This window comes from Rhineura floridana, chromosome 5, assembly GCF_030035675.1.
Source record: "Rhineura floridana isolate rRhiFlo1 chromosome 5, rRhiFlo1.hap2, whole genome shotgun sequence".
Lineage (NCBI taxonomy): Eukaryota > Metazoa > Chordata > Lepidosauria > Squamata > Rhineuridae > Rhineura > Rhineura floridana.
In genome coordinates, this window is record NC_084484.1 from 109397940 (window position 1) to 109424499 (window position 26560).

A 26560-nucleotide genomic window follows, 5' to 3' on the forward strand; every position below is an offset into this window, starting at 1 on the left:
CTGCATTTAGTAATCTCAGCTGACTATGAGTCCAAACAGTCCAAGCAAAATTCTGTCCCCAAAACAGCAATCAATTTCTTTGAAATAAGCACCATATTTGGAAGAGCACAAGTTCAACCAACGTCTCAAACTATACTAGCACACAGAAGATAAATTTGATAAATTGGCTATAAAGAAGGGTAGAGTAGATTCACAGTGGTGGATGAGGCACCTAACTTTGCAGACACTAGGAACATTAACAGCAGTGAGATTCCACACAATGCTGTATCGTCTACCACAAGCCTTATATCCTGCCAGTCAACAATATGTGTGGAGATTCTCTTCCAGCCAGAGGCAAGTTGTGAAAGGTCAATATTTCTAGGTCATAAAATAAATAATTCCTATGGAGAAAGTAAACCATTCAGTGCATTGTTATCCTCTTTACTTGGCCTGAGGCCTCATATCTGAAGTTCTGGGATACAAGAACAAAAAGCTAAATCAGGAGTGTGTGTTAATTCCCCAAAAGAGCTCTATGTTGTACATTCTTTGGAAGATCCAAAACATGGCATCCATACTAGGCTAAGAAAACTGAAAAAAAGTGTAGTAGTAGACGCAGAGAATAGTTTACTTTAGTATTTACATCTTGCTTAATTATCATAACACTCTTAAAGAATGTTACAGGATAAAACAAGCAATACAATACAATAAGCTCATAAAACCAAGTTAAAAATACTAACAAATATGTTCAACAAAATAGTCAACAGCAATTAAAGGAGCAGTGAAAAAAAGTGAGAGCTGTGAGGAACTGGTGGATGGCAGATAGGAGAGTACATGCTGGAACTGGGGTTCACTAACAATTACACAGAACTGTGAAGACTAGAATTTGTCATGTGAAGTCATTCCGAAGACTATCTCCTACCCATTTCCAGCTGTCAGATAGTTTCATCATTTCATTATCATCCTTATAGTTTAGGTATGTTATGAACCTGCTCTTCCTTATTTTCCTGTATTCTTCCTGCATTCTCAACAACTTGATAGATGCACCAAAACAATATTCCAAACACCCTCAAATCTGAAGACAATGGGGATTCTGAATAATCACAGAACTAGAAAGTTTCATCTCATAATAATCTGTTCAAATGCTGAGACTATCACCCACAAAATATTCCATGTGAATAAGCTCCAAAGATTTTAAGGGAGGCACTGTTTCTTGCAGTTTGTTTTCGGGACTATACCTAGATGAAACAAGGGAGCACTTTTGAAGAGAAGATATTGAGATTTCAGGTTAGAGGGGGAAAAATAAAGAGAAATATCTAATTTCATTAGGATTTTTTTAAGAGATTAATAAACTTACACATGCTTACTCAGAAGCAGATCCTGCTGAGTTCAACTGAATTTGCACCCAGTAAGTGTGTATAGGTGGATGGGGCACTTCACATTAGGAACAGCTTAAAGTTACATTCTTCAAAAGTGTTCCCTCCAGTTGTTTTTCAGAAAACAAACTGCAAGGAGGAGTATTTTCCTTAAAGTCTGCCATGGTTAACCATTTTCTCTTTATTTTTCTTTCACATGGAATGTCAGGATTCTTCTACTACTTTCTCTAAACAAAAAATGCCAGTCTCAAAGTCATATTGGTGCTTAAGCCTTCTTCCAGCTTTCCCCCATTTTTCTTTTACTAAAAGTGAGATATATTTAGACTTTGTTCAACATAATCCTGATTCTTACAAAAAATCAAGGCAGACTGTTTTACCTTGTCACCTTCAGAGAATGTTATTCCATCAATGGCTCTTTTCCAAGTAATTTCAGGGACAGGTTCTCCTTCTGCCTCACATACAAGGGTCGCTTGACCATTTTCAAAAGTGGTTTCATTTTTAAGTTGTATTATTTGAGGCTGTACTGTTAGAAATATAAATTATATTACTCATTCTTGATTTGAAAAAGTATAAGCAATGTTATTTATTTTTCTTAAAATATAAATTATATTACTCATTCTTGATTTGAAGTATAAACAATGCTATTTATTTATCTAAACACCAATATCACCAATAACAACACCAATATCCAAGGTGTTTATCAACACCAATATCCAAGGAAAGATACAATATAAAATAAATGATTAAAAGCCATTAACAAAACAAAATAAACCCATTCTTAAAAGACCAGAAAATTAAGAAAACTAAACAACTAAGGAGAATAAAATATTAAAACACTCATTAAAAACCTACAAAGCCTGAATAAAAGGGAATGCTGAAATGACAACAATGTTAGTGTCTTAGAGAAAGGGCATTCTACAAATGGGGTGCAGCCATGGGGAAGGTTCCATTCCACATAAATAAACAAGTATCCCCTAATAGTGGAATGTGAAGGAAAGTATTGTGAATTTTAAAATATATTTAATTATGAATAGAAATAAATATTTCACAGGACACAGAGAGAGGTTATTCAGTAATGCATGAAGTTTCCCTCTTGGGGAAGATCTTATTCTTTTTTTAACAGATGGTGGTGAAGTACACAGTTTACTAGTTTGATAGACAACTTTGTCCAGCTCATTATGCTCAAATATATTATGAACTGGGTGCCATTTTCCCTAGAACTTCTCTAGCATATATTAAAGTGAGATTCTGCACATATGTGGTCTAGCTTTCATCAGACCAGGCACCCAAAGGCAGCTGCTTTTAGGTGCACATATGGAAATTTGTTAGTGTTAATCCCATACTGTTGATGAAAATATTGATTGCTGGGAATATTGATTGTTGTGAATTTCTGAACTAGGCTTGTAATTTAGAAAAGTGCATTTCACATCACCAAATTAACTGATTATATTTACTCATTTGGCAGCCTTAACCAATTTAAAAATCCCACACACAAGGCACAGATTTACAATAAGGGATCTTGCAGAATGCTAATACATTAATTGGGGTAGGGATCCTGAGGCCACACAGTTGTTGCTGGGGTAAATCTCCCATCATTCCTGAACATTGGTCATGCTCACTGAGGTTAATGGGAGTTGGAGTGTAGTCCAGCAACATCTGAAGGGTCTCAGGTTCCCCGTACTTGCATTAAATCACCCTTTGCACTGCCCAATATTATGACACATGTATCTGAAGAAAGAGTGTGAACATCACCGAGATACTTGGAGGAAATTCAGTGTATCTCTTGTGTACACTATTGGAATATTACCTCATAGTACATAACTTATTTTCCCCATATATGTGAATGGAAGCAAATTACTTCTATAGATAAAGGGTACCCTATGCAGTTAAACCTTTACTAAAGTATAGTTTCCAGTCCCCCAAATTTCAGTGCATTTAGTTAGTCCTTCACTAAGCTCCATCCTCTGCACTTGTATGTCTGCCTCAGGAGCTCTTTCTATCAGCTCCAGAGAAGAGGACTGGCCGTTCACCTAGAGATTGCTGCCATTACTGCTGTGGATGTGCAGATGTATAGATGTGCAGAATCTTCTGTTCTTTTTCCTATAGAGACTTCAGGACTATTTTTGGAGGAATACAATTTATTGCATTCCTAGTCCAAAAGGGGCAGCTAGCAAAAGGGAGTTCCCAGTAGATAGAGCAGGTGACCCTGTTGAAGCCCTTGTCATGCTGTGGAACAGCAAGGTGCGTTGGGCTCTTGACATGGTTGCCCTTGAGCGCCCTCTCTGGCATTGTGGAGTCCGATTTGCACACTGATACACCAGTGAGCTAAGAACCATGAAACAGGCTGGACAATGACTAGAATGCAAGTGGCGAAAGATGTGCTATGAGGCTGATCGGGCACAAGTAACACATTATAACTGTGCCTACTGTGCAGGTGAAGAAGGCCCAAGTCTCTGCCACCATCACATCCTCAAGTAGCCATCCAGTGGAGCTTTTTTGTATTGTCAGGGGTCTGTTGACATCAGGGTCGTTTTCACAGAACAGCACTGGGTGATTGTCTTTCCGCCCCCTGGAAGTTGTGCTGTGTGGTGCCTCAGGGTAGCAACGTCCCCCATGATGTTTAACATCTATATCAAAACCTTGGGAGCAGTCATCAGGAGCTTTGGGGCAATGGGTCAGCAGTACGCTGACAATACCCAGTTCTATTTCTCTGTAACATCTGAATCGGGAGAGGCCGTGCAAACCTTGGACTGCTGTCTGGACTTAGTGGTGGGCTGGTTGGGGGCCAATAAACTGAGTCTTAATCCCAGCAAGACAGAGACGCTCTGGGTTGGTGGTTCCCGAGTTCAGATAATTGGTCAGTTGCCTGCTTTGGATGGGGTCGTACTCCCTCTGAAAGAGCAGGTTTGTAGTCTGGGGGTGCTCCTGGATCCATCTTTGTCGCTAGAGGCCCAGGTGACCTCAGGAGGTCCATTCCACACCACATAGGAAATGGACTTTTAGTGTAGTGGCACCTAACCTTTGGAATTCCCTCCCCTTAAATATTAGACAGGTGCCATCTGTGTTATCTTTTTGGCCCCTACTAAAGATCTTCTATCAACAGGCCTTTTAAGTTGAGACCTTCTCCCAGTCTGTGTCTGTGTTGGAATTGCTTTTAAAGATGTTTTCAAACCTTTTCTTTCTTTTTTTTAAAGACGTTTTTAAAACTTTTTAAAAAACTGTCCAGGTTGAGTGGGAAAAAGAAAGGCTCAAAGAAAGGCTCAAAGAAAGATGTTTAACGGGCAGATGTACCAAACAATACTTACCAAAAACCTGAAGAAATGTCTGATTTGTCATCTTCCCGGCCTTATTTTTTGCTTCACAGATATAAGGTCCAGCATCAATATTTTTGATATCTCTAATGGTCAATTCTGTATTGCTGCTTTTTAGTACATATTTGTCATTTTCCTCAATGTTTTTTCCTTTCCTAAGGAATAGAAAGGATTTATAAACACAAAGCATATTTTTATCATCTGAAAGTTCATATTTCATCATCTGATCTGAAACTGGCAAGCATATTATTATTATTAGTAGTAGTAGTAGCAGCAGCAGCATTAGCATTAGTATTATTAGCACTATCATTTTAACCACAGAACATCCTAGTGTCAATATACATAGTTTTGTAACTTACTGATTAATGATTTTATTTTTGTAAGGCAATGCATTTTAATATGATATACTGCATAACTGATGACTACACAAATTAATTTTGAATCAACTGGGGTCAGACTATTAGTTTTAGATAAATCCATTTTAACATCAGACATTCTAACCATCATCCCAGTAGACTTCACCCAAATTGAATATAAATGGCTGCTGCAGCTCCCCGTACCACAGCTGATTGCACACTATGCCACTCCCAGAGAAAAAGGGGCGGAGGATGGAGCTCACGGCGTATTAGCAGAATGCTGAAAAGCAGGCCCCTACTATATATATAAATGTATGCTCAGTTTAGGGTTGCTAGGTCTCCAGTTTTCACTCAGAGACTCCAGATTTTTGGGGTCCTCTCCAGGTCTCTGGGTCAGTCACCTCAATCTCAAGACTCTCAGCTTTAATTTCTTTAAAAAAGATAAATTTCTAGGTGGTATGGTTCAAGAGATATATACCAAAGCCTCAGCCACCCCCCTGCAATTTCTGTTAAATGAGCTCGTAGCTGGCTGCTCTAACCCCACCTTCAGGTTTGTAGCCACTAAGTGAAGTCAGAGTTATGATTGACAAGGGACTTGCTGACCTCCATAACCCATTGCTAGAACCCATTGCAAGGTCAGAATACTGTTTCCTACTTGTCTAAAGATCTCATAAAGTGAGTAAGCTAAAGTTTTTTTCTCTCTTGTGCAGGAGATCAAAACCATTACAATGTGTTATGTTTTTCTAATTATGAGGAATCAAACAAGTTTAAATTTTTCTGGACTGTTGAAGAGGGCAGTTTATTTGCCTAATTCATAGCCTGTTTTGAAAACCTTCCCAATACGAAGCTTTAATCCTATACTTTTCTGACAGTAAAGCTGCAGTGTTAATCCCACATACCAGGAGTAAACCCCATTGAATTTAATAGGACTTACTTTTCAGCAGACATGGTTAGGATTGTGCTGTAAATTAATGGAACATTTGAGTGAACATAGAAAAGAATGGTGTTTGTGTTGTAAATCTTTCTCTCCCTCTCCAATCCAATTTTTAAAGCAATGAGCCAAGGCTTCCTTAGGTATCACTGCTTTTATTGTGTAGGAACTAATACTGATTTTATTTCTTTAAAAAATGTTCTGCAATGATGAACTGGTTTTAACAATAAACTATTATATGGTTTGTATGTAGTTTTACATCTCCTCTATGTGTGTGTATGTGGAGTCTTTCCAACAATCCTGTGAGGTAGGATTTAAATTGGAAACCAAGACAGTTCACAAAAAGAAAAAAAATCAATTTAAATCCCATAACCGTAAAAACAAGTATAAAACAGTTGCAAAACAGCTTAAAGTGGCATTATTTTGAATTTTGGGTTGGATGAGTGAAATTCTTTATCACCTGAGTTTGCAGTTCTGTGCATGCTTTCCTGTTTGAGTAAGCCCCATTGAATACATTGGCACTGGCTTCTGCATAAATATACATAGGTTTACACTATAAATATATTTATAGGTTGTGTAAATAATAAATATATTTGATAGTCATGCTTATATCAATATTTTTTCATAGTATGTCCTGATAAGGATCTGATTTTCACACTATGGTTGTACATTATTATTTCCTCTACATTTTAAGTGTGCTCTTCTTCTTTGGAGTGCTCCGTTTTCATCCTGAGGGGCAGATTAGGCTGAGAGATGGTGAGCCCATAGTCACCCAGTAAACTTTGTAGATGATTTTCATTTTTTAAAAATTAATTAAAATTATTTACATGCAGGCAAAGTTGATGAAGTAGATCCATGCAATACATTTAAAGCACACCCAATTTGCCTTTAAAGAGCATGACTTCCCCCAAAGAATCCTGGGAAGTGTAGTTTCCCCCTCACAGTTATAGTTCCCAGAACCCTTAACAAACGCCAGTTCCCACGATTCTGTGGTGGAATTCATGTGCTTCAAATGTGTGTTGAATGTGCTTTTAATGAATGGTGTGCTGTGGCTGTGCCCTAGGTATGCTGTGCATTCATTAGTGAATTGAAAAGAACAATTTTAAAAGATAACTTTTTTAAACTAGGGAAGGGTTGTAGCTCAGTGGTGGGGCATATGCTTTTCATGTAAAGGTCCAAAATTCAATCTCAAGAAAAGATTATTGCCTGGAATCCTGAAGAGCCAATGCTAGCCCATGTCATCAGTACTGAACTAGATGGTACCAGATGGCCTGAGTATAAGGTAGATTCCTTTGTTCCTAAAAGTGGAAAGAGACCTAAGGGCCACAATGACTCCAAAATTAATTTATGTATTTTATTTACAACATTTATATACCCCTTTATTGTAAAAAAGTGGTTTACAGAAGGAATTAAAACAATCAAATTATTGGCAAAAACAGTTAAAACAGTTATTTAAAAATTCAAAATAAAATCAACAATGAGTTAAAAACAGATAAAAACATAATAGGTTCAATATGCCTAGGTAGGCTTGCATAAACAAAAATGTTTTTAGCAGATGCCAAAAAACCTACAATAAAAGTGCCTGCCTAATGTCTATAGGCAGGGAGTTCCAAAGTATGGGTGCTGCCACACTAAAGGATGGGTTTCTTACAAGAGCAGAATAAGTACTATATAGTACCCTTAACATGGAAAGCACACCTTGAACTTGGTCTAGTAACAAATTGACAACCAGTAGAGATTTCAGAGCAGAGATACTGTATTATGTGCTGACAGGGTCTCACTCATGTCAGCAATCGTACCACAATATTCTGCACTGACTCCAGCCCCTGGGTCAGGTTGTTCTGCATGGGGATTTCTGTGACTTGGCTGACTGGTTGCCAGGATTTTTTTAGTTGTGGTTAAGAACCCTGACTGGTTGTGGAAAGCTGAGTTTTCTGTCTTACTCATAGGAATCTTGTTGTGGTTGGTATGGTATTGCATTTAGGAAATCATCACTGTCTTTTGTTTTCCTTTTTTCGATTTGCATTTCATTCACCTGACCCCACTCCCATACACCCATAGAAGCAACAACAGTGGTTCCATGTGGTCAGATCAACCCCCTTATACCCACTGATGATGCACCTTGTTGTTTGCATGGTGGGTTGTTTCTTGCCTCACACTGGTAAAAGAGAATCCACATACTGGGAAGTGTGGCTTCAACTGCTACTGCCTCTGAATTTAGACCAAACCACTTGTGTTTTATCTTTGTCAATTATTACTCACTGGAATTGGGTTAGCTATCAAAGTGAGTTTATAGCAGCCCACACTATAGAAAGGGTAGAGAATCTTCTTAACTCTTACTCATTTCTCAAACCTCTCTCTACAGTGAAGAGTCATGTTTGTAAAGACATTTGGAGCAGCCATGTTAAAAGATAGGGGCAGGGCATTCTAGACAGGGGATTGCCAACCCTGCTTGGATATCAATATCTTTGCAGAGGATCCCTAAAGTATTACCAACAGCACAATCCTAACCATACCTACTCAGAAGTAAGTCCTGTTGAGATTCATGGGGCCTAGTCCATTAGAAAGTAAGCATCCATCTTTACTCCTGAGTGTTCTCATCAAACATCACTAAGCTCCCTTCTTCCTACAATGGCCTTCTAGTGATTGGCCTGGCCTGAGGGCACTTAACCCCTTCTTGTCAGAAGCAAGTAGGCTAGATTAAATGTTCCCTATCCAGCCTCCCTAAGCAAGTGAGAAGGAATGATCTCATCACTTCAGCTGGACCTGGGAACACCCCCAAATAGCTAAGATTTCTATCTTAATTTCCAATCAGAGATTTTTTTTTTTGAGTGGTATTTTCCAAACAACAGTGGTTAATGCTTAATGTATCATGCTTAATGACATCTCTAGGGCGCTCTCCTGTGACATCACTAGGACCAACCCCAGTGACATCACTAGGACCTACCCCTGAAATCTCAGGGTTTTGGATGCATCTGACCTGGCAACCCTAGTCCAGACTATGGTGTATAAGACCTTTATGGTTGAAGCTGATATCATTATAGAAGCAGAGAAATTAAAGATAACACAAAATGTTGCAGCACCAGTTTTTAGATCCTTCCCCCATTCCGAACATCCTGTATATCAGATTGTTTTGTTCACCGCCCAGAGAGCTATTCGCTATGGGCAGTTTAAAAATGAAATAAATAAATAGATAAAATAAATAAAATAAAATGTAAAACAATTTTTTTCTACTTGTGTTTGTGATGTCTCAATATGGGTAGGAATTTAATTATATTGGAATTTTTTAAAAAATGGTGCAGCAAACACTCCATGGTGAAAGTTTCTGGACTGACCCAATAACCTTTTGTAAATTGCTTTGTGGGGTCCACTTGAAAAGTGTTATATAAATGTCTTACATCAATAATAAATAGATAATATATTAACTAAGGGGTTTACAACTTAAGCAAAAGGAATGTTATGTTGCTGTAATCTGTAATATTAGCAACAATCCTATTTCATTATTTCAAATTACAGCTTTCTCATGCCATACAGAATATGCCTTTTCTTCAAATTTATGAGGAGGAGAATAATATTTTGAAACAAATGCAAAAATAATCCCACATCTGAATTCTGGTTATTTTCTTCTAAACAAAAGTTATATTCCAAAAAACACATCATCAAACAAGGGGGAAAGAATCTCCCTGAGATAACAGTAAATTCTGCTTGTGTCAGGATATAAAGATCTGAATACTCACAGTAGAGGTTGCAAAGAATTCTGTAAGATATGAATACTTCAAGAAAAGTAGCAACACTAAAAGATATCAATTTACATTTTTGAAAAATAAACTTGATTTATTTTTTTAAGTTATCAGTGAGATGTTTTTTCAATCAGTGACAACTGCCCTTGAAAATAACATTTTAATAAGATCTGCTGAGTAATTTGCTTCTATCCACAAATGCAGGCTGAAAGCAGAAACTGGCTTCTGAGCTTTTCTGTAGATGGACATGCTGGGTCACATTTCAACCCAGGCTGTGAGTGAGTAAGGGGATCTCATTCAGCACTTTGTGTACAAGTGTATGCTGTAGCAATAGTGCGCACGAGTCTTCTATGATTCTCAGCATAATATCCCAGTCTGCATCTGTGTTAGAATTACTTTAAGTTTTTTAAAAATATATGTTTTAAATATTTATTCTTAAATATGCTTTTGGTGTTTATGTTTGCCACCTTGGGGTCTTTCTGAGATGAAGGGCAGGATATAAATTTGATAAATAACAACAACACAATACTGAAAAATGTGTAAATGATTCTATCCCAGACTGAGTAGTGGAATTATTTTTAAAAAAACATATAGATATACCCTCTTTAGTTCATTTTGTATAATACTTAGTTATTTAAATAAACAGAACAATATTTTGTAAAATAGTTACCCTGAGAAAGTTACCATCTGCATTTACCATAACTAACTGGGCCAGATTTCTATTGTTCAGACTTGTACAAGCTGCTTTTGGGAGGAATTTGCTTCTGAACTCATTATTAGAATTATTTGTATAGACATATAAATTCAAATATTGGTTAACTTTACTGTTAAATGCCCCATTGCTCATTATAATCTTCACATAAGAGAACTGTGATACTTTGGGACAAAATACCAGGATCTTGTTTGATAAAATGAAAGTATAATTCTATTAAGAGGTCATTAGTAAATAGAAATAAAATTAGATCATTAACTGTAACAATTACAGTCTTTGTAACAATGTTCCCAACCAAATTCACCTCACAGATCCATGGAAATAGAACTGAACTTGTATTCAAACCCTAATTAGCAGTGAGGTCTTGTTCAAGGTCACAGAATCGGAGCCAAACACCATGCATACAAAATAATGAAGGTTCGAACAACCTCAGTCAAAAAAGGCAAGAGAAATGTAGATATATTTATATCTTTCAGTGAATAAAGCCATTTTTCTGCAAAATCGACAGTTGTATTACAAGACCTGATTTTCATATTTGGTTTAAGGAAGCCTTCATACTTGTATAGTTTAGCCATTGATTACTCATTACATACCTTTCATCACATTTATTTTTATAAATGTACTTTTATGTTTATGCAAATTGGAAACGAACAAAACATATGGAAACTAAATCAGACAGTGTGTGTGTGTGTGTGGGGGGGGGAAGGTTGGTAAAACTAATGTCTCAGGCTGGACATAATTAAATCTCATTGATTTGAATGAGATTTGGTTCCTGGAACTTTTCCCAAGGAACTCAAGACAACATACATGGACTTGTTATATTTTATCCTCACAACAAATTCTGAGGTAAGTTAGGCTAGGAGATTGAACTTCATAACCAAGGATGCACTCCTAAACACACTTACTGTGATGTAACAGAGCAATGTAAACCCCAGCTGGGAAGTGGTGAAATATGATGGAGCAGCATAGCCACTGCTACATCCCCATCCCTGCCACTCATTCTGGCTGCAGCAGATGGCAGAGGCAAAGGCCTGCTCCTGGCTATGCCAGTCTAGAGCCTGATGCCCTCAAGTGGCAACAATGAGGCTGGATCAACCCCTCCTCCCCACCCTGTTCCAAGGCTTTCAACAAGGTACTACCAGCAGAGAGCCTGCCAGCAATACTTGTACCACCTGCACTTTCAGTGCCAGCAGAACAGGGAACTCTGTGTGGGCAGAGACCTGTAGAGCTGTTCTAGGCTGGAAGAAGACCTCCAACCCATCCAATCCCATAGAGGATTGGGGGGTGGGTGATTAGAACCCTAAGTTCCTGGGAACTCATCTGGATTAACTTCTGAGTAGACATGCCTATAACTACACTGTAGGTGAACATCTGAACCCATGTCTCTAGCCAGCCTATGTACCACATTATCCACTAGACAGCTCAGATATAAACAACATGATTGAAATTTTACAACCTGTGACTTTCTTGTATTTAAACCAATCAGTCAATGTTTCATATTAATTTAGATGGTTTCCGATAGCACAGAGTCTGATTCCACAAAATAATATTTAGAAATGTTTCCATTAAGAATCAAGAAATAACCAGCTCAATTAGCACTCCTTCATTTTAAAAAAAATCCTATATGGTCAAAATATTATTTGTATTTTAATGTCCAATAATACTCATGTCTATTGTATTTTAAATATCTCTACTGCATGTATTTGAACTTAACTTACCTATACCAACTGATTTCAGGTTCAGGAGAACCGGTGGCTCTGCAGAATAACACGATTGACTCTCCTCGATCTGCTGTTGCATTGAAGGACTTTTGTAGCAATGTGATAGCTGGAGGAACTGGAGAACATTTGGAAAATACATGTAAGGTTAGATAAATGAAAACACACCAGTTTCTTTTTTGCCTAAAATAAGTTTGCTATAACAATTACATTTTCAAACACTCCATGAGGTCTGGAAAATAAGAGGAACAGTTGAAGTTAATTAAAAGTAAGCTACTTATCTTCCTGAAAATATTTCATGACAATACTTTATTTGTATCAAGAATAAAACCAAAGATAATATTAATAGCTTATGGTTCTGTCAAGATCACTGGGTTCCATACCCTTGAAAACCAGCTCATGGGCAAACAGCAGCTGCCAGCTTACCAGGGTGGAAAACCAACCTTGCAAGGCAGAATGCTGCTATTAGACCTCATGCACACCAATAGATTCCCAAACCGTGAATTAAATGGACTTCACTGGAATTCCAAACAAAGCAAGAACTCAAGACCAGACTGATTCCTAGAGCCCCAAGCAAACAGGTTACTCAGTAGCAATTAGCCAAGTTTGACTGGGTGATAGATTTAGTATCAGGGCTTAATGTAAAATAATACACACCAGTAAATATGAGGTAGCTTTATTAAAAATAAATACGAATAGCAACATAAAAAGAACCAGAATATCACTGATGAATGCACTTAGAAAACACCACTAAGAATGATACTGTTAGGGATTATAAAACAAGATATAAGACATACCAGCAGAACATAGAAACGCTGACCCCACCAGAGACAAAGAAACACATTACCCAAGGTGTTGCAAGGTGTCAGGAAGGCTGTGGGGCATCAGCACAAATAAAAAGGCTAGTGTTATAGTAAATATCAGCATATAGTAAAATGGGTAAAGCTTATGAGCCAATCACAAGACTACCAGGGAAGAACTTTCCAGTACTTTTCCATGACTTAGCCTATGCACATTCCCACAGCCAACTTGCGATCTCAATTAGCTTTGGCCTTCATGCACAGCTCTCTCTTGATAATGCAGGCGTCTCAAGCATGAGATTATGTCTCTTCTAATGAGAACAGACTTCTTCCCATCAACAAGGTACAATGTTATAGTACAGGGCCATTTTCTTAGGCCAAGAAGCTGGTTTTCTTGACAGGTTACAATTTCAGTCTCTTTCTATTTGAACTGGGTCCTTGGGAAAAGCTGCAACATTGGGGGACTGGAGAAGATCTACTTGAGCATCTGGGTGCTTTGCTTGTTCCTCTGGATTGCTATCTCTTGAGACAGCCGAGGTCCCTGGTAAGTGCTATAAGGAGTGGGACCCTCCGCCTGACCCTGAATCCAGAGACAGGCTGCACTCAAACTTGTAGCCTCTTGCATCAGCTCCTGGCTGGGTCAGGGGGCACAAAAGCCCAGCAGCTGTTGGGTGGTGGGTCTGCCACCAAAGGGGCAACACCCACAGAGGATTGTCCCTTGGGGAGTCCAGTGGGCGAGGGTAAGGACACTATCCATTTTTTTCCCAGTCTAGAGGAAGTTGGATAGCGGGGAGGGTATAAGATGCATATGTGATTCCTGCACAGGGTGAGATAGGAGAAAGTCACCAGATGCCTTCCGAGTGAGAGTCTGCAACTGGCAGAAGGCTAGCCCTCCCTGGTTGTGAGATGGGGAGAAGTAGATGTGACCAGTATGAAAGGTATTGGATGATTCTGGTGTAGTTCTGGTAATACTGTTCCCAATTATCTCAGAAGTCTACTGGCATATCTGGTTGTGGTAGGTTTTGTTGGTGGACTGTTGTTTATATCATGTGTTTAGGAGGAGTCTTGGGAAGGTGGGACATGGCTGATGCACCCCAGTTTCAGTGATCATGGGTAAAAGGAGGTATAGCACTGCAGGTGGTCAGTGGGAATCAGCAGAGGTTTGGGGTGTGGTTCCAGCAGGTCCAGCATAAAAAACCCCAGTGCTAGGCCTGAAGAGCTGCTGGAACAACATATATATATACAAACTCTGTGGCTGACCTGTCTGCTAATCACCTGTTGATTCCAGACCTGCCCCTTGCCTTGCCCTGAGTTGTTCATGTGCAGTCTGGCTCCTGACTCTGGACTGCTCTGACCTTGCTTCTTGCTTGAATGCCTGGCAGAGGCTATCTCAGCTTTGGTGTTGGTCAAGCCTAGAATGATATGCATGCTGAGGCTTCCTCTAGTGATCCAGCTCGGGACTTCATGGCCTCCATGATGTCCATGGGCCTGTCTCCAGTTGTCAACAGTCTGACACATAGGGGTTTTGCTCAACATGGAGGAAGGGGTAGTCAGCAGATGGGGGGGAATAGAAGTCATCCCATTATAATAGTCAGATCACTTTCTGGTGAAGTTTGGACTTACAGATCCAGTCCTCCCCTGCAGGGGTGGTGGACAGATCAAGATAGTCCACCCCCCAGACACTAATGGAATCCACAGGATTCCTGATTGCTCGGGGGAGGGTCCAGGGAGGGTCACAAGTTAGCCTGATTTAGGGATTGGGTTGTTAATTGAGATTGTGGCAGGGATATATATCACACTCACATGGTTTCCAAGCTCTGTTCACTTGTAAAATCCAGATATTTTTATTTTTCCTCCAGAAGCCAATCCAAACCCCCAAAGCAACCCCATTTTTCGGGACAGGATATTCAACCATCTGAAGCCAAAAAGTCAATCCAATTATTTGAGGCTAGATAACCTTCCAAAACCAAATAACAACACTTTTGTTTTGTCTGAAGGCAGGCCAACATTCCAACACTATTCAAATTCCAAAAGCCAGTACCTTGGCTGGTTTTAATTACACACCCAAGCATGAAAAATTACCATCCTACCATGGATGAGGCAAGACACCCATATCAAGACACAACCATGTTCTTTAACATGGGCAAATGCCCATCCAAATGCCTGAGCATTAGGCTCCAATGTTATTGAAGCTGCCCATCAAAGTAGCAAAAGTCACCCAAAGGAGAGAATAATCATTGATTCATACCTCAAATGTTAACTCTGTCATTTGAAGAAGACCATCTACCTATCTGAAACTCACCCCATTCCTTTGCCTAAGACTAAGTGCCTATCTAAACATAAAAAAAGCCAAACCGGAAGAAACCAAAGGTCTTCCTTCACAGGGAAGGTTACTCCAACCTCACGATCATTTTTGTAGCCCTTCTCTGCACCTTATCTTGTTATTTCAAATGCACCTACAACATAGATACTTGCTTCTTTTTTAAAAAAAAAAATCCCTTTCTGTATTTTTTTCAACATGGAATTAGGTTTCATTGCATTATTCACCATAATCTGTCTCCCGAACAACCAGTTCAAATCCCATCATAAACCTTGTGAAATGTGTAATTTTGGTTCGGACTACATCTATGATGGTTGTAATTCTCCAAAATACAAGAAACATTACTATGAAAGTTCTTCAATAGGCAAAATGAAAAAACCCTACATATGCATAGAATATGCATAGAAACATACAGTATGTTTAAGTAATGCTACTTTTACGTCAAGTCCTAGGCACAGATTACTGTTTACATCATACAAAAGGCACATACCTCAGTTGCTGCTGGGGCGGATGGGAGTTGCAGTCCAATATCTGGACGATCACAGTTTGGCACTTAAGAGTATGGCCTTCTAATTTCTGGGGAAGCTTCCTAACTCAGATGAACATAGAAACAGGGATTTTCTTACAGGTTCAGCTCACCCTTCCACTAGCCTATGTTAACAGACAGAAAACCTTTCTCCCCAAATGTCTTGGGGGTATATAAATGGGAACAAAAACAATAATATCATCCACCCACCCCAAAAAGAATGGAAAAATGAATGCTACAGATCTGGCAAGGAATTCTCTCTCTCAGACCTGAGCTCACTCAGGATGAGAGGTTAACTGATTAGAATATTGATGCCTGTGACCAAAGTATGTTGGCACTAAAGAGAAAAGGGAAATAAACAGTCCTGCTGTTTTGTTGTGAATCACATTTAAAGGAACCACCTAACTACAAAAGCTAGCATATCACTGGCTCTGTCAAGAAAAAAGTCAGCTCTCTCAATTCTACAGATCTGGCTAAATGTCCCTATGCAGAATAAAGTGCAGACTCTGAAAACACAAAGGGAACAGAAAACTCACACAGGGAAAATGAAAACAAATCTGTTGCTATATTTTACTCCCTTCCCCACAGAAAAATTAAGAATTGCTGTTTAGAACATGTATCATCATAAGACCTCAAAGACCGCCAGCCCCAAAGCTCTTAGAATTGAATTGTTGATGTAACTTGTATAAGGCTGCATTCAGATGGCTGTTTATTCCATTTTCGCTATGTTTCCTTACTTGATAATTTCCACATTTTATTTGATCTTTCAACACAATGAAAAAGTCATTTCTGAAAATCTAGTACAGTAGGGCCCTGCTTTACAGCACTTTGCTTTATGGCGCTTTGCTAATGCGGCAATCTCAATTAGACGCAATTAGACTTTTCTCTTTTTGGCGCCAGGTAAAGACCTTTTTATGCTCCCAGGCATTTTAATCTTCTTAATCTTTTTTAATCTTTTAATCTGTATTTTTAATTTTTGTAGTATTTATTTTGTTTTTGCTGTGCTTTTTGTTGTTTGTTTGTATATGTTTTTGTATTTTATTATGATATATTGTATTTTATCTTGTTTGTTCACCGCCCTGAGAGCTATTTTGCTAAGGGCGGTATATAAATTGAAATAATAAATAAATAAAATAAATAAATAAAGCCCCACTCATACGGCGCTTGTTCCGCTTTTATGGCGGTTTTCGGGCATCACGTGCCATTCTATTCAATGAGTTCTGCTTTACAGCGATTTTTGCTTTACAGCAGGGGTCCGGAATGTAACCCGCCATATGAGTGGGGCCCTACTGTAGAATATAGTGGATGTTTAGCACTTATTTCCATGTTAATTATTGCCAGAAAAAAATCTGTCTACGACCCCATTAAGCCAGAAAAGCGTGTGAGTAAAGTGATGAAATTTGGGGCAGTATAATGGCACATAGTTCACTCCTGCCATTTTCATTAGGAAACAGAAGTGTGCACATGCAGAAAGGGTGTGGGAATAGTGATATGTCCAATGACATTGATTATGTCACACCACACCCACGGGTATGAATGAAATTTAGTGCAACGTAGTCATGCAAGCCCTGGACCAGCACCTGGAGTGGATGAGGGCCAATAAAGCAACTCTGAATCCTAGCAAGATGGAGGTGCTGTGGATAGGTGTTGGATAATTGGTCAATTACCTGCTTTGGATGGGGTTGTACTTCCCCTGAAAGAGCAGGTTCATAGTCTGGGGGTACTCCTGGATCCATCTTTGTCACTAGGCCCAGGTGACCTCAGTGGCGAGGAGTGCTTTTTACCAGCATTGGCTGGTAAGACAGCTGTGGCCATTTTTGGACTGGGATAGCCTGACCACTGTTGTCCATGCAGTGGTAACCTCCAGGCTGGATTATTGGAATGTGTTCTATGCGGGGCTGCCCTTGAGATTTGTCCAGAAGCTGCAGCTGGTGAAAATGTGGCAGCGTGACTGCTCACTGGGGCAGGATATTGCCAACATGTTACCCTGCTGCTGAAAGAATTGCACTGGCTGCCCATTAGCAACTGGGCCAAGTTCAAAGTTCTGATTTTGGTGTACAAAGCCCTATACAGCTTGGGACTGGGATACCTGAAAGATCATCTTACCCCTTATATACACAGTCAATCAGTGTGCTCTGCAGGTAAGGACTTCCTGCAGATTCTCTGAGGAGGTCTGTTCTGTACAACATAGGACATGGACCTTCGTTGCTGTGGCACCTACCCTTTGGTATTCCCTCCCCTTAATTATTAGACAGGCACCATCTCTGTTACCTTTTTGGCACTTTCTGAAGACCGTCCTCTTTCAACAAGCCTTTTGAAGGAGAGAACTTATCCCAGTCTATGTCTCTGTTGGAATTGCTTTTTAAGATGTTTTTAAATATTTTTTCCCCTTACAAATGTTTTAAGATGTTTTGTTTTTAATATGTTTTTAGATTTTTGTCCCTTGTTTGCTGCCCTGGGCTTCTTCTGGAAGGAAGAGTGAGATGATGATGATGATGATAATGATAATAATAATAATAATAATAATAATAATAATAAGCCACAGTTCCAAAATGCAATGGGTACTGCAGTGTGAAAGGAATGTTAGAAATTGGGTCAGAAGCACTAACACAATAATAAATAAATCTAACACAATAAACCCCGTGCATGAATGTAGCCTAAATCAGATGCTAGCTTGCTAAAATTAATATAATTTCAAAGCAAATGAACAATTAGGGATTTCTTGAGCACATCAGAAAAATATACTGATTAAGGCTAATTCACTTACTTTTAAGGGAAAATGTGCCCTAACACACAATCCATGAAACTGCTACGCAGATGAGCTGCAACTGTGCACAGATGTGAGAAAGCAGTTTAGAATTGGCTGTTAGATAGCAATGTTAAATGGACTTAATTCCTCTAAACAGACAAACAACAGTTAACTTTTAGTTCTTGAATCATATCAGCTTAAGTTTCAACTGAGAACTTCAGCTTCTGTAGTACATTTCTAAAACCATTTTTCTGGAATGTGTCTCTAAACTGATGCATCAGAAATTCAAGAGACTGAATCATGAGCAGAAGAAAAACCACAAGCACAATTCCACAAACAATGGCAGAAAAGCTTGCGTAAGAGTTCCTGCAGTGCTCTGTTATGTAAGTTCTGTAGCAGTTCTCGTGCTTTTGCTTGTGTGAGAGGATACACAAATCCTTGTACAACTTCCTGCATAACTGGGATATTGTCTTTGGATTCAGTTTCAATTTTTTTCACACAACTTTAGGGTAGAAACACACTCACAGTTCTGCCAGTTTCTCTTCTGAAAACAGGGGCACACAACGTATAGTGTGTTGGCCTTCCAGGCTTGCCATACCAGGAACTGCTGAGTCAGCCCCAGGCTGTGGCAGTTTCAGTTCCAGGCCTGCCTTACAAGCAGCACCATGCTATGGACCTTGTTCTCTGTATATAACAGAGCTTGGAAAAGTTACTTTTTTGAATTACAACTCCCATCAGCCCAATCCAGTGGCCATGCTGGCTGGGGCTGATGGGAGTTGTAGTTCAAAAAAGTAACTTTTCCAAGCTCTGGTATATAATTAGTTATAGTAAAGTTATTGTTATTGTTAGATCTTTTGGTGTGGCCTCTTCCTTCATGATACTTTTCACAACGCTAATCAAACTCCACCCCTTTTGTTATGTTATGTTAGTGTTTGTTTCTAGGCCGCCTTTCAGCCAAAAAGGTCCCCAAGGCGGCTCACACACAAATAGAAAAACATAAATACAAATCAAAACAACACAATCTACAAGAATTCAAACCAACAAAATTATAACATTTCTAAAAAGCAACAACTAAAAACAAAAAGGAGTCATCATCTTGGTAAAGGACAGTCCCCAGAAAAATGTCACTAAGAGCAGGGGGCAAAAAAGCAATACATCTCAGTCTGCAGCTCCTTCTGATAAGGCCCAGGCAGACGGGTGGAAGGCGGGTAGAAAGCTTGCTCCTTGATGGTCCCAACAGTCTCACCCCTGCAGCAGGTTTTACTGTAAAACCTGGTGGGAGCATCTTCAGTGCGTCTTTTTAAAAATTCAGCTTGATAGATATTTCACAACTGATAGGCAGATCAACCCGTTCCCCCTCCAGGTGTAGCTAATAGTAAAGCTTTGATCTGGTGACTACTGTGTTGTCTGTCTTACATAAGAATAAGGCTGTAAACATCTCTTCTATGAGAAGAAGACACCTTCCACGTACAGAAGTGCACCTTTGGATTCAATCTGTTGAGTCTTGTGTCATTTTAAACAAGGGGTGGGGAACCTTTAGCCCTCTGGACTACATCTCCCATCATCCCTTACCACTAGCCATACTTGCTCAGGTTGATGGGAATTGTCCAACAACATCTGGAGGACCACAGGTTCTCCATTCCTGCTTTAAACACTGAGAAATTTGTATTGTGATCCTAACCATGTCTACTCAGAAGTGTCCTAATGAATTAAATGGGGCTTACTCTCAGGTAAGCGGGTTTAAGATTGCAGTTTTAGTCTCAAGAGTGTTGAGGTCTATCAGATGCTCAAAGTGCCTACAGACAGTAGCAAGCCCACATATATTATTTAAGAAGCCAGTCAGCACGCACAAACAGTTTTGTCTACATGCTTGAGAGTTTGCATTCTTTTCCGCTTTGCTTACACTATTCCACCACCCCCCTTAAAAAAAATCCTATGAGTTTTAATAACATCTTGTCAAGCTGCAGGGGAAGCAAGGAGAAACCCCAGGACATATGTGAAAGCTTCCTATACTGTTTGTTACACCCTAGTCTGCCATAATCTGCTTTCAGTAGAGCATCAAATATTGAATATCAAACAATTGTTGGAAAAAGTGAAGAACATTTGTAAATGCAGTTATTTGTGTAACTTTACATTCAGCTGAACCTCTGCTTTTTGTTTGTTTTGTTTTTATACTATACCAACCTTAAAGGCATACAAATGTAAGAGCCCTGCTTGTTCAGACCAAAGTTCTATCTAGTGCACTGTTCTGCTCCAACAGTGACAACCAGATGCCTATGGGAAGTCCACAAGCAGGACATGAATGCAGCAGCACTCTCCCTTCCCAGCAACTAGGATTCAGAGGCATACTGCCTCCAATATTGGACGTAGTATGCAGTGATCATGGATGGTAGCTATTGGTGGCCTTATCCTCCATAATACGTCTAATTCTCTTTTATTTAATTTATTATTCATACTTACAGCCTACCCTTTACCAAATGGTTCCAGGGCAGTTTTCAAAAACATGACAATTAAAATAAGTACAATGTACATCATTGTCATGGCCCCATCAGAGGACTCATCAGACGAGGATGACTCAGGAGTAACAGCAGCAGACCCAGAAGGAGAAACGGAGGAAACTCCTGAGAACCCAGCTCCTTCTCCCCTTCAGCTGTAGAGCACCCCAGACACAGCTGAAGCCATTCAGCCAGACGCAGGCAGTGAACAGGATACTCCCCCCTCACCTGCAGAACGTAGACAGCAGAAGGTCAGGCAGAAGAGGGGCAGGCCTGTCCACTTAAGGCCAAAACGCTGAGGGCTCACACCTGCTGACAAACCTGCTCCTTAAAAGTCAAACCTTGGTTTCAGCTTGTTGTTGACTACAATGTCAGGTGTGACCACTGTGTGTTTTCCTATCCCCTGAACCTTGACTTGGACTGATCTCTCGGCAAACTAGACCCGGACCTTCACTGACGTCTCTTCTGGATTTCTGGCTTGGCACGTAAGCTTCGAACGGCCTCTGCCCTTATCTTGTTTCCTCCTTGCTAGCCTGGCAGATTTATAGCCAAGCTGCCGGCTGAGGACTTACGGCCTGGCAATTACCAAGGAATCTCCAGCCCTGCCTGCACCCCCACCGACACTGCTGTCTCAGTGAAGAGCTGACAATCATTATGGCCAAGTTATTCCTATCCAGGAATGGTTATAGCTGGTGAACCAGATGTAGCTAGAAATGGTCCCTTGGACCCACCTGAAGGGTGATTTTCACAGGTACGCCTGCCATCAGATTGGGTACTACTGCCATCTAGCGTCCGAAGGCAAGAATGCACTAGAGTCAAAGCTGGGCTCGAGCCCCTCCCACTCCAGTCTTCATGATGACGAGTCCGAAGTGGTAAATCTGAAAAGAACCAAAGGGCAACAAGCCCAGCAGCCAAGAAAATATACACAGCAAATATCATAGAACTTAAGAACAGGATTTAACCAAAGAAAAAACCAGACAGAGCAGGAAGCCCATAAGTTGAACTATATATAAAACACTGAATGAATTTCTCCAGAAATCCCCCATCAGGGAGGGACGTGATGGCAGGCGTACCTGTGAAAATCACCCTTCAGGTGGGTCCAAGGGACCATTTCCCACAGGTAGCCTGCCATCAGATTGGGATGTACCAACGTAGCCCCCTGTTAGGGAGGGATTCCTAGGAAGTTACAATTCAGAAATGACATGTTGCAGGACACGTCTCCCGAAAGAGGCGTCAGCTGAAGCATAGCGATCGATCTTATAATGCTTCACAAAGGAGTTAGGGGTAGCCCATACCGCCGCCCTACATATGTCTGTAAGAGGAGCATTAGTTAAAAAAGCCGCCGTAGTGGCAGCAGATCTGGTCGAATGAGCCGTGATGTTAGACGGCACTGGCAAACTAAGTGACTGATATGCAATAGAAATACAGGCTCGAAGCCAACAGGACAAAGTTGATTTGGACACCTTTTTCCCCAAATATCTCGGATGAAAAGATACAAATAATGCGTCTGTCTGTCGGATGTCCTGGGTGCAAGAGAGGTAAACCTTGAGCGCTCTCCTAACATACAGCGAATGCCAGGCCTTTTCGAGGGGATGAACCGGCTTAGGACAAAATGATGGAAGTACAATGTCCTGGCTACTGTGGAAGATTGAGTTGACCTTAGGACAGAACGATGGATCCAGCCTCAGGACTACTGAGTCCTTATGAAATACGCAGAGATGACGGGCCGATGACAAGGCCTGTAACTCTGAAATCCGCCTCGCGGAAGTGATAGCCACGAGGAAAAGGACTTTAAAAGACAATAGTCTGGCACTGAGGCAAGCGGCTCAAATGGAGGTCGTTGTAATGCCTGCAAAACCTTGGAGAGGTTCCAGGATGGAAAATGGTGACGTACAGCTGGAGAGAGGTGGGAAGCTCCTCTTAAAAAGCGTTTGATGAGCGGGTGAGAGCTCAGAGGTGCGGCCGATGAAGAAACAGACAGAATTGACGAGATGGTGGAGGCCTGTCTACGCAGAGTGTTTGGTCTGAGTCCCAATGTGATGCCTCTGTATAGGAACTGTAGAACGTGCTGTACAGTGGCTTGGGGTGCTGAACAACCTTTAGAGGTGCACCAGCTGGAAAAAGTACGCCAAGTACTCTGATAGATTCGAGTAGTTGACGGTCATCGTGATGCTAAAATAGTGTTTATGACCCCTCGAGAAAGACCCGCAGATTTCAACTGTGTCCGTTCAAAAGCCAGGCTGTCAGGCTCAGCCAGTTCGGGTCCGGATGCCAAACTGGTCCTTGGAAGAGAAGATCCGGCCTGCTTGGAAGGGTCCAGGGATCCTCCATTGACATCGAGAGGAGGTCCGAAAACCAGGGTCTGCGAGGCCAGTAAGGAGCTATGAGTAAAATCCGTGTTCATTCGAGTCGGAGTTTTGTCAATGTCCTGCCTAGGAGTGATATGGGCGGGAAAGCATACAGGAGCCCGTGTGGCCATGGTGTCGTCAGAGCATCCACTGCTTCCGCCGTTGGCTCTAGGTACCTTGAGAAGTAACGAGGCAGTTGGCAGTTGTGGCTGGAGGCGAAGAGATCCAGCGAGAGGGGGCCGAACCACCGCTGGAGAAGGGAGAACACAGCCGGATGAAGCTTCCATTCTCCCGGATGGACCGTTTGCCTGCTGAGCCAGTCGGCCATAACGTTTAGAGTTCCGCTGAGGTCTTCTGCTCGTAAAGACAGGATGTCTTACAACTTATACAAAATGCTGCGGCTCGACTACTTACAAACTGTCGCCGCCGGGAACACATCACCCCAGTGTTGTTCGACCTACACTGGCTTCCAGTTATTTTCCGGGCCCAATTCAAGGTGTTGGTATTAACCTTTAAATCCCTATACGGTCTCGGCCCAGTTTATCTGATGGAGCGCCTCCAGCGCCACCAACCATGCCGCCCAACAAGATCAGCCACACAGGACCTTCTCTCAATCCCGCCAACTAAAACAGCTAGGTTGGCGGGGACAAGAGAGAGGGCATTTTCAGTGGCGGCCCCCACTCTCTGGAACTCCCTCCCGTATGACCTTCGACATGCCCCTTCCCTGAATGTATTCCGCCAAGCTTTGAAGACCTGGCTCTTCAGACAGGCCTTTGGGACTTACGGGGAGGGTTAAATTTTTACGACAAATAGCCTACTACTCTGTACTGGAACTGTTTTATTGTTTTATTGTTATATTGTATTTTATGATGTATTTTATTATGATGTAATGTATTGTTGTTAAATTGTACGTCGCCTAGAGTGGCCATTGGCCAGATAGGCGACCCACAAATTAAATTATTATTATTATTATTATGTGGGACTCAGCCCAGTCGAAGATTCGTGTTGCTTCCTCCTGCAGAGGCCTGGACCTTGTGCCTCCCTGTCTGTTGATGTGAGATTTCACACAAACATTGTCTGTCCGAATGAGGACATGTTGTAGGGCGAATAGAGGCTGGAAGTGTCTCAGAGCGAGATGAGCAGCTCTGAGCTCCAGCCAGTTGATGTTGTGACTTAGTTCCTGGGTGGACCAAACGCCTTGGACAAAGGTCAAGTTGCAATGGGCTCCCCAGCTGGACAGACTGGCATCCGTGGTGATTAGGACTCTGGTTGGGTCCCGAAACGGTGTCCCCTTGGTGAGGGAAGTTGTGGATACCCACCAGCGGAATGATTGCTTCAGAGCTTGGCCCAGCGGAATTATGCAATGGTTGGACTTGGAGATGTCCGCTTGAAATGGTAGGAGAGCCCACTGTAAAGGTCTCGAATGATGTCGGGCCCACGGAACGATGTGGATCGAGGAAATCATTGCCCCGAGGAACTGGGCCAGAAACATGACATCTGCTGTGGGGCGATGTAGAAGTAAAGCTGCCATGGCTGTAATGGAAGCAATATGGTCTGGGGACAGAAAGAACATGGCTAGGGACGTGTCCAGTATTGCACCTAAGTGCTGGAGGCGCTGAGTTGGTTGGAGATGACTCTTTTCGGTATTGATCAGCCAGCCGTGAGAGTGTAGAGCCTCTAGGGTGAACTGGATCTGCCTGTTGGCCAAGTCCTGGGAGCCTGCTCGGAGGAGAAGGTCGTCGAGATAAGCATAAATGTGGACCCCCTGGAGGCGGAGATACGCCAGCATGGTGGCCATCACTTTGGTGAAGACTCGGGGGGCCGAGGAAAGGCCGAATGGAAGGGCCCGGTATTGAAAATGGAGGTGGCCTAGTGCAAATCTCAGGAACCGTCTGTGACCCGGGCAGATTGGGATGTGTAAGTAAGCGTCCCTTAGGTCGATGGATGCGATAAAGTCCCCTGGTTGTAGAGCCTCTATAATCAACGCCAGATATTCCATCTTGAAGTGGCGGTACTTGACGAAGCGGTTTAGGCCCTTGAGGTCTAAGACCGCCCTCCATGAGGAGTCTTGCTTGGGAACCGTAAAGAGGACGGAGTACACGCCTTGTAACCGTTCGGATGGAGGAACAGGCTCTATAGCGGCTATCTCCAGTAGATGTCGTAGGGCATCCTGCATAACTTTTTTCCGTGCCCTGGAGACAGGGGAGATGCAAAATTTGTCCGGTGGTGTCCGCCAAAATTCTATATTGTAGCCCTGGGTGAAGAGAAGTCTGACCCAGGAAATGTTTGTCAAGTTTAGCCAGATGCTGATGAAGAAGGAGAGTCTGCCTCCAATGGGGATGGAGTCAGAACTGCCTGCGCTGACGGGTTCCTCTGCCATATGCCTGCCTGTTCTGGTATTGGCCCCTGTATTGTGGGCGTTGTCTGGGCCAGGGTGCCTTGGAGGGACGGAAATCTGTAGGCCTGGTATCCCATCCTCGACCACCAGGTCGCCCTCTCCGAAAGGGTTGGAAGGAACGGTAAGGGGTAAACCGTCGCACGGGTCTGCGGTCGTCTCTTTTGGCAGTAGCTAGTGCCGGTTTATGATTGTCCTTGGGGTTGACAAGGACTGCTTTGAGTGCGTCCTCGCCGAAGAGCATAGATCCCGAATATGGAGCTAAGGATAAGTTGGTTCTGGCAGTTGAATCGGCGTCCCAATGTTGGAGCCATACGGTACGATGAGCTACAATTTTGGCCACCAGTGCGCATGCACCGTGATGGGAGGCGTCTAACGTGGTGTCGGCCACAAAGGCAGTAGCCTTGTGTATTTTGAGGAGACATTTCCTTAGTTTGACGGGATCCGGGTTGGGATCATCAAGGAGATCCTCTAACCACATCATGGAAGCCCGTGAGAAGATAGAGGCGGTAGAAGAGGCCCGGATGGAATGAGCGGGAGCCTCATGGGTCTTACGGAAGATAAAGTCAAACCTCCTCTCATAGCGGTCTTTGAGCTGAGATTCACCTTCCTTTGGGAGAAGAGAACGAGATACAAGATTGGAAATAGGTTGGTCCACCCCCCGGACGTTCAGAAAGGACATGAATTCTGGGGCAAGGGTATAAAACTTGTTGGCTAAGGATGAGGAGCGACGTGGATGAAGAGGGCGGGCCCATTCTTCCCTGGTCAGTTTGTTAATGGGGTCTGGCACGGGAATGAAGTGCTGCA

The 26560-nt window shown here is 41.7% G+C and overlaps 1 protein-coding gene across 3 annotated transcripts in view; it reads right to left on the reverse strand.

Annotated features, from left to right (window-relative positions):
• NCAM2 (neural cell adhesion molecule 2) overlaps positions 1-26560 on the reverse strand; it is a 534690-nt gene that overhangs the window by 160059 nt on the left and 348071 nt on the right. For all 3 annotated transcript variants that reach the window (XM_061627895.1, XM_061627894.1, XM_061627896.1), the window contains 3 exons: positions 12121-12238; positions 4658-4818; positions 1730-1875 (listed from right to left, as the gene is read on the reverse strand). In XM_061627895.1, coding sequence (XP_061483879.1) covers positions 1730-1875; positions 4658-4818; positions 12121-12238 — 425 coding nt within the window. The remainder of the gene's footprint in view (positions 1-1729; positions 1876-4657; positions 4819-12120; positions 12239-26560) is intronic.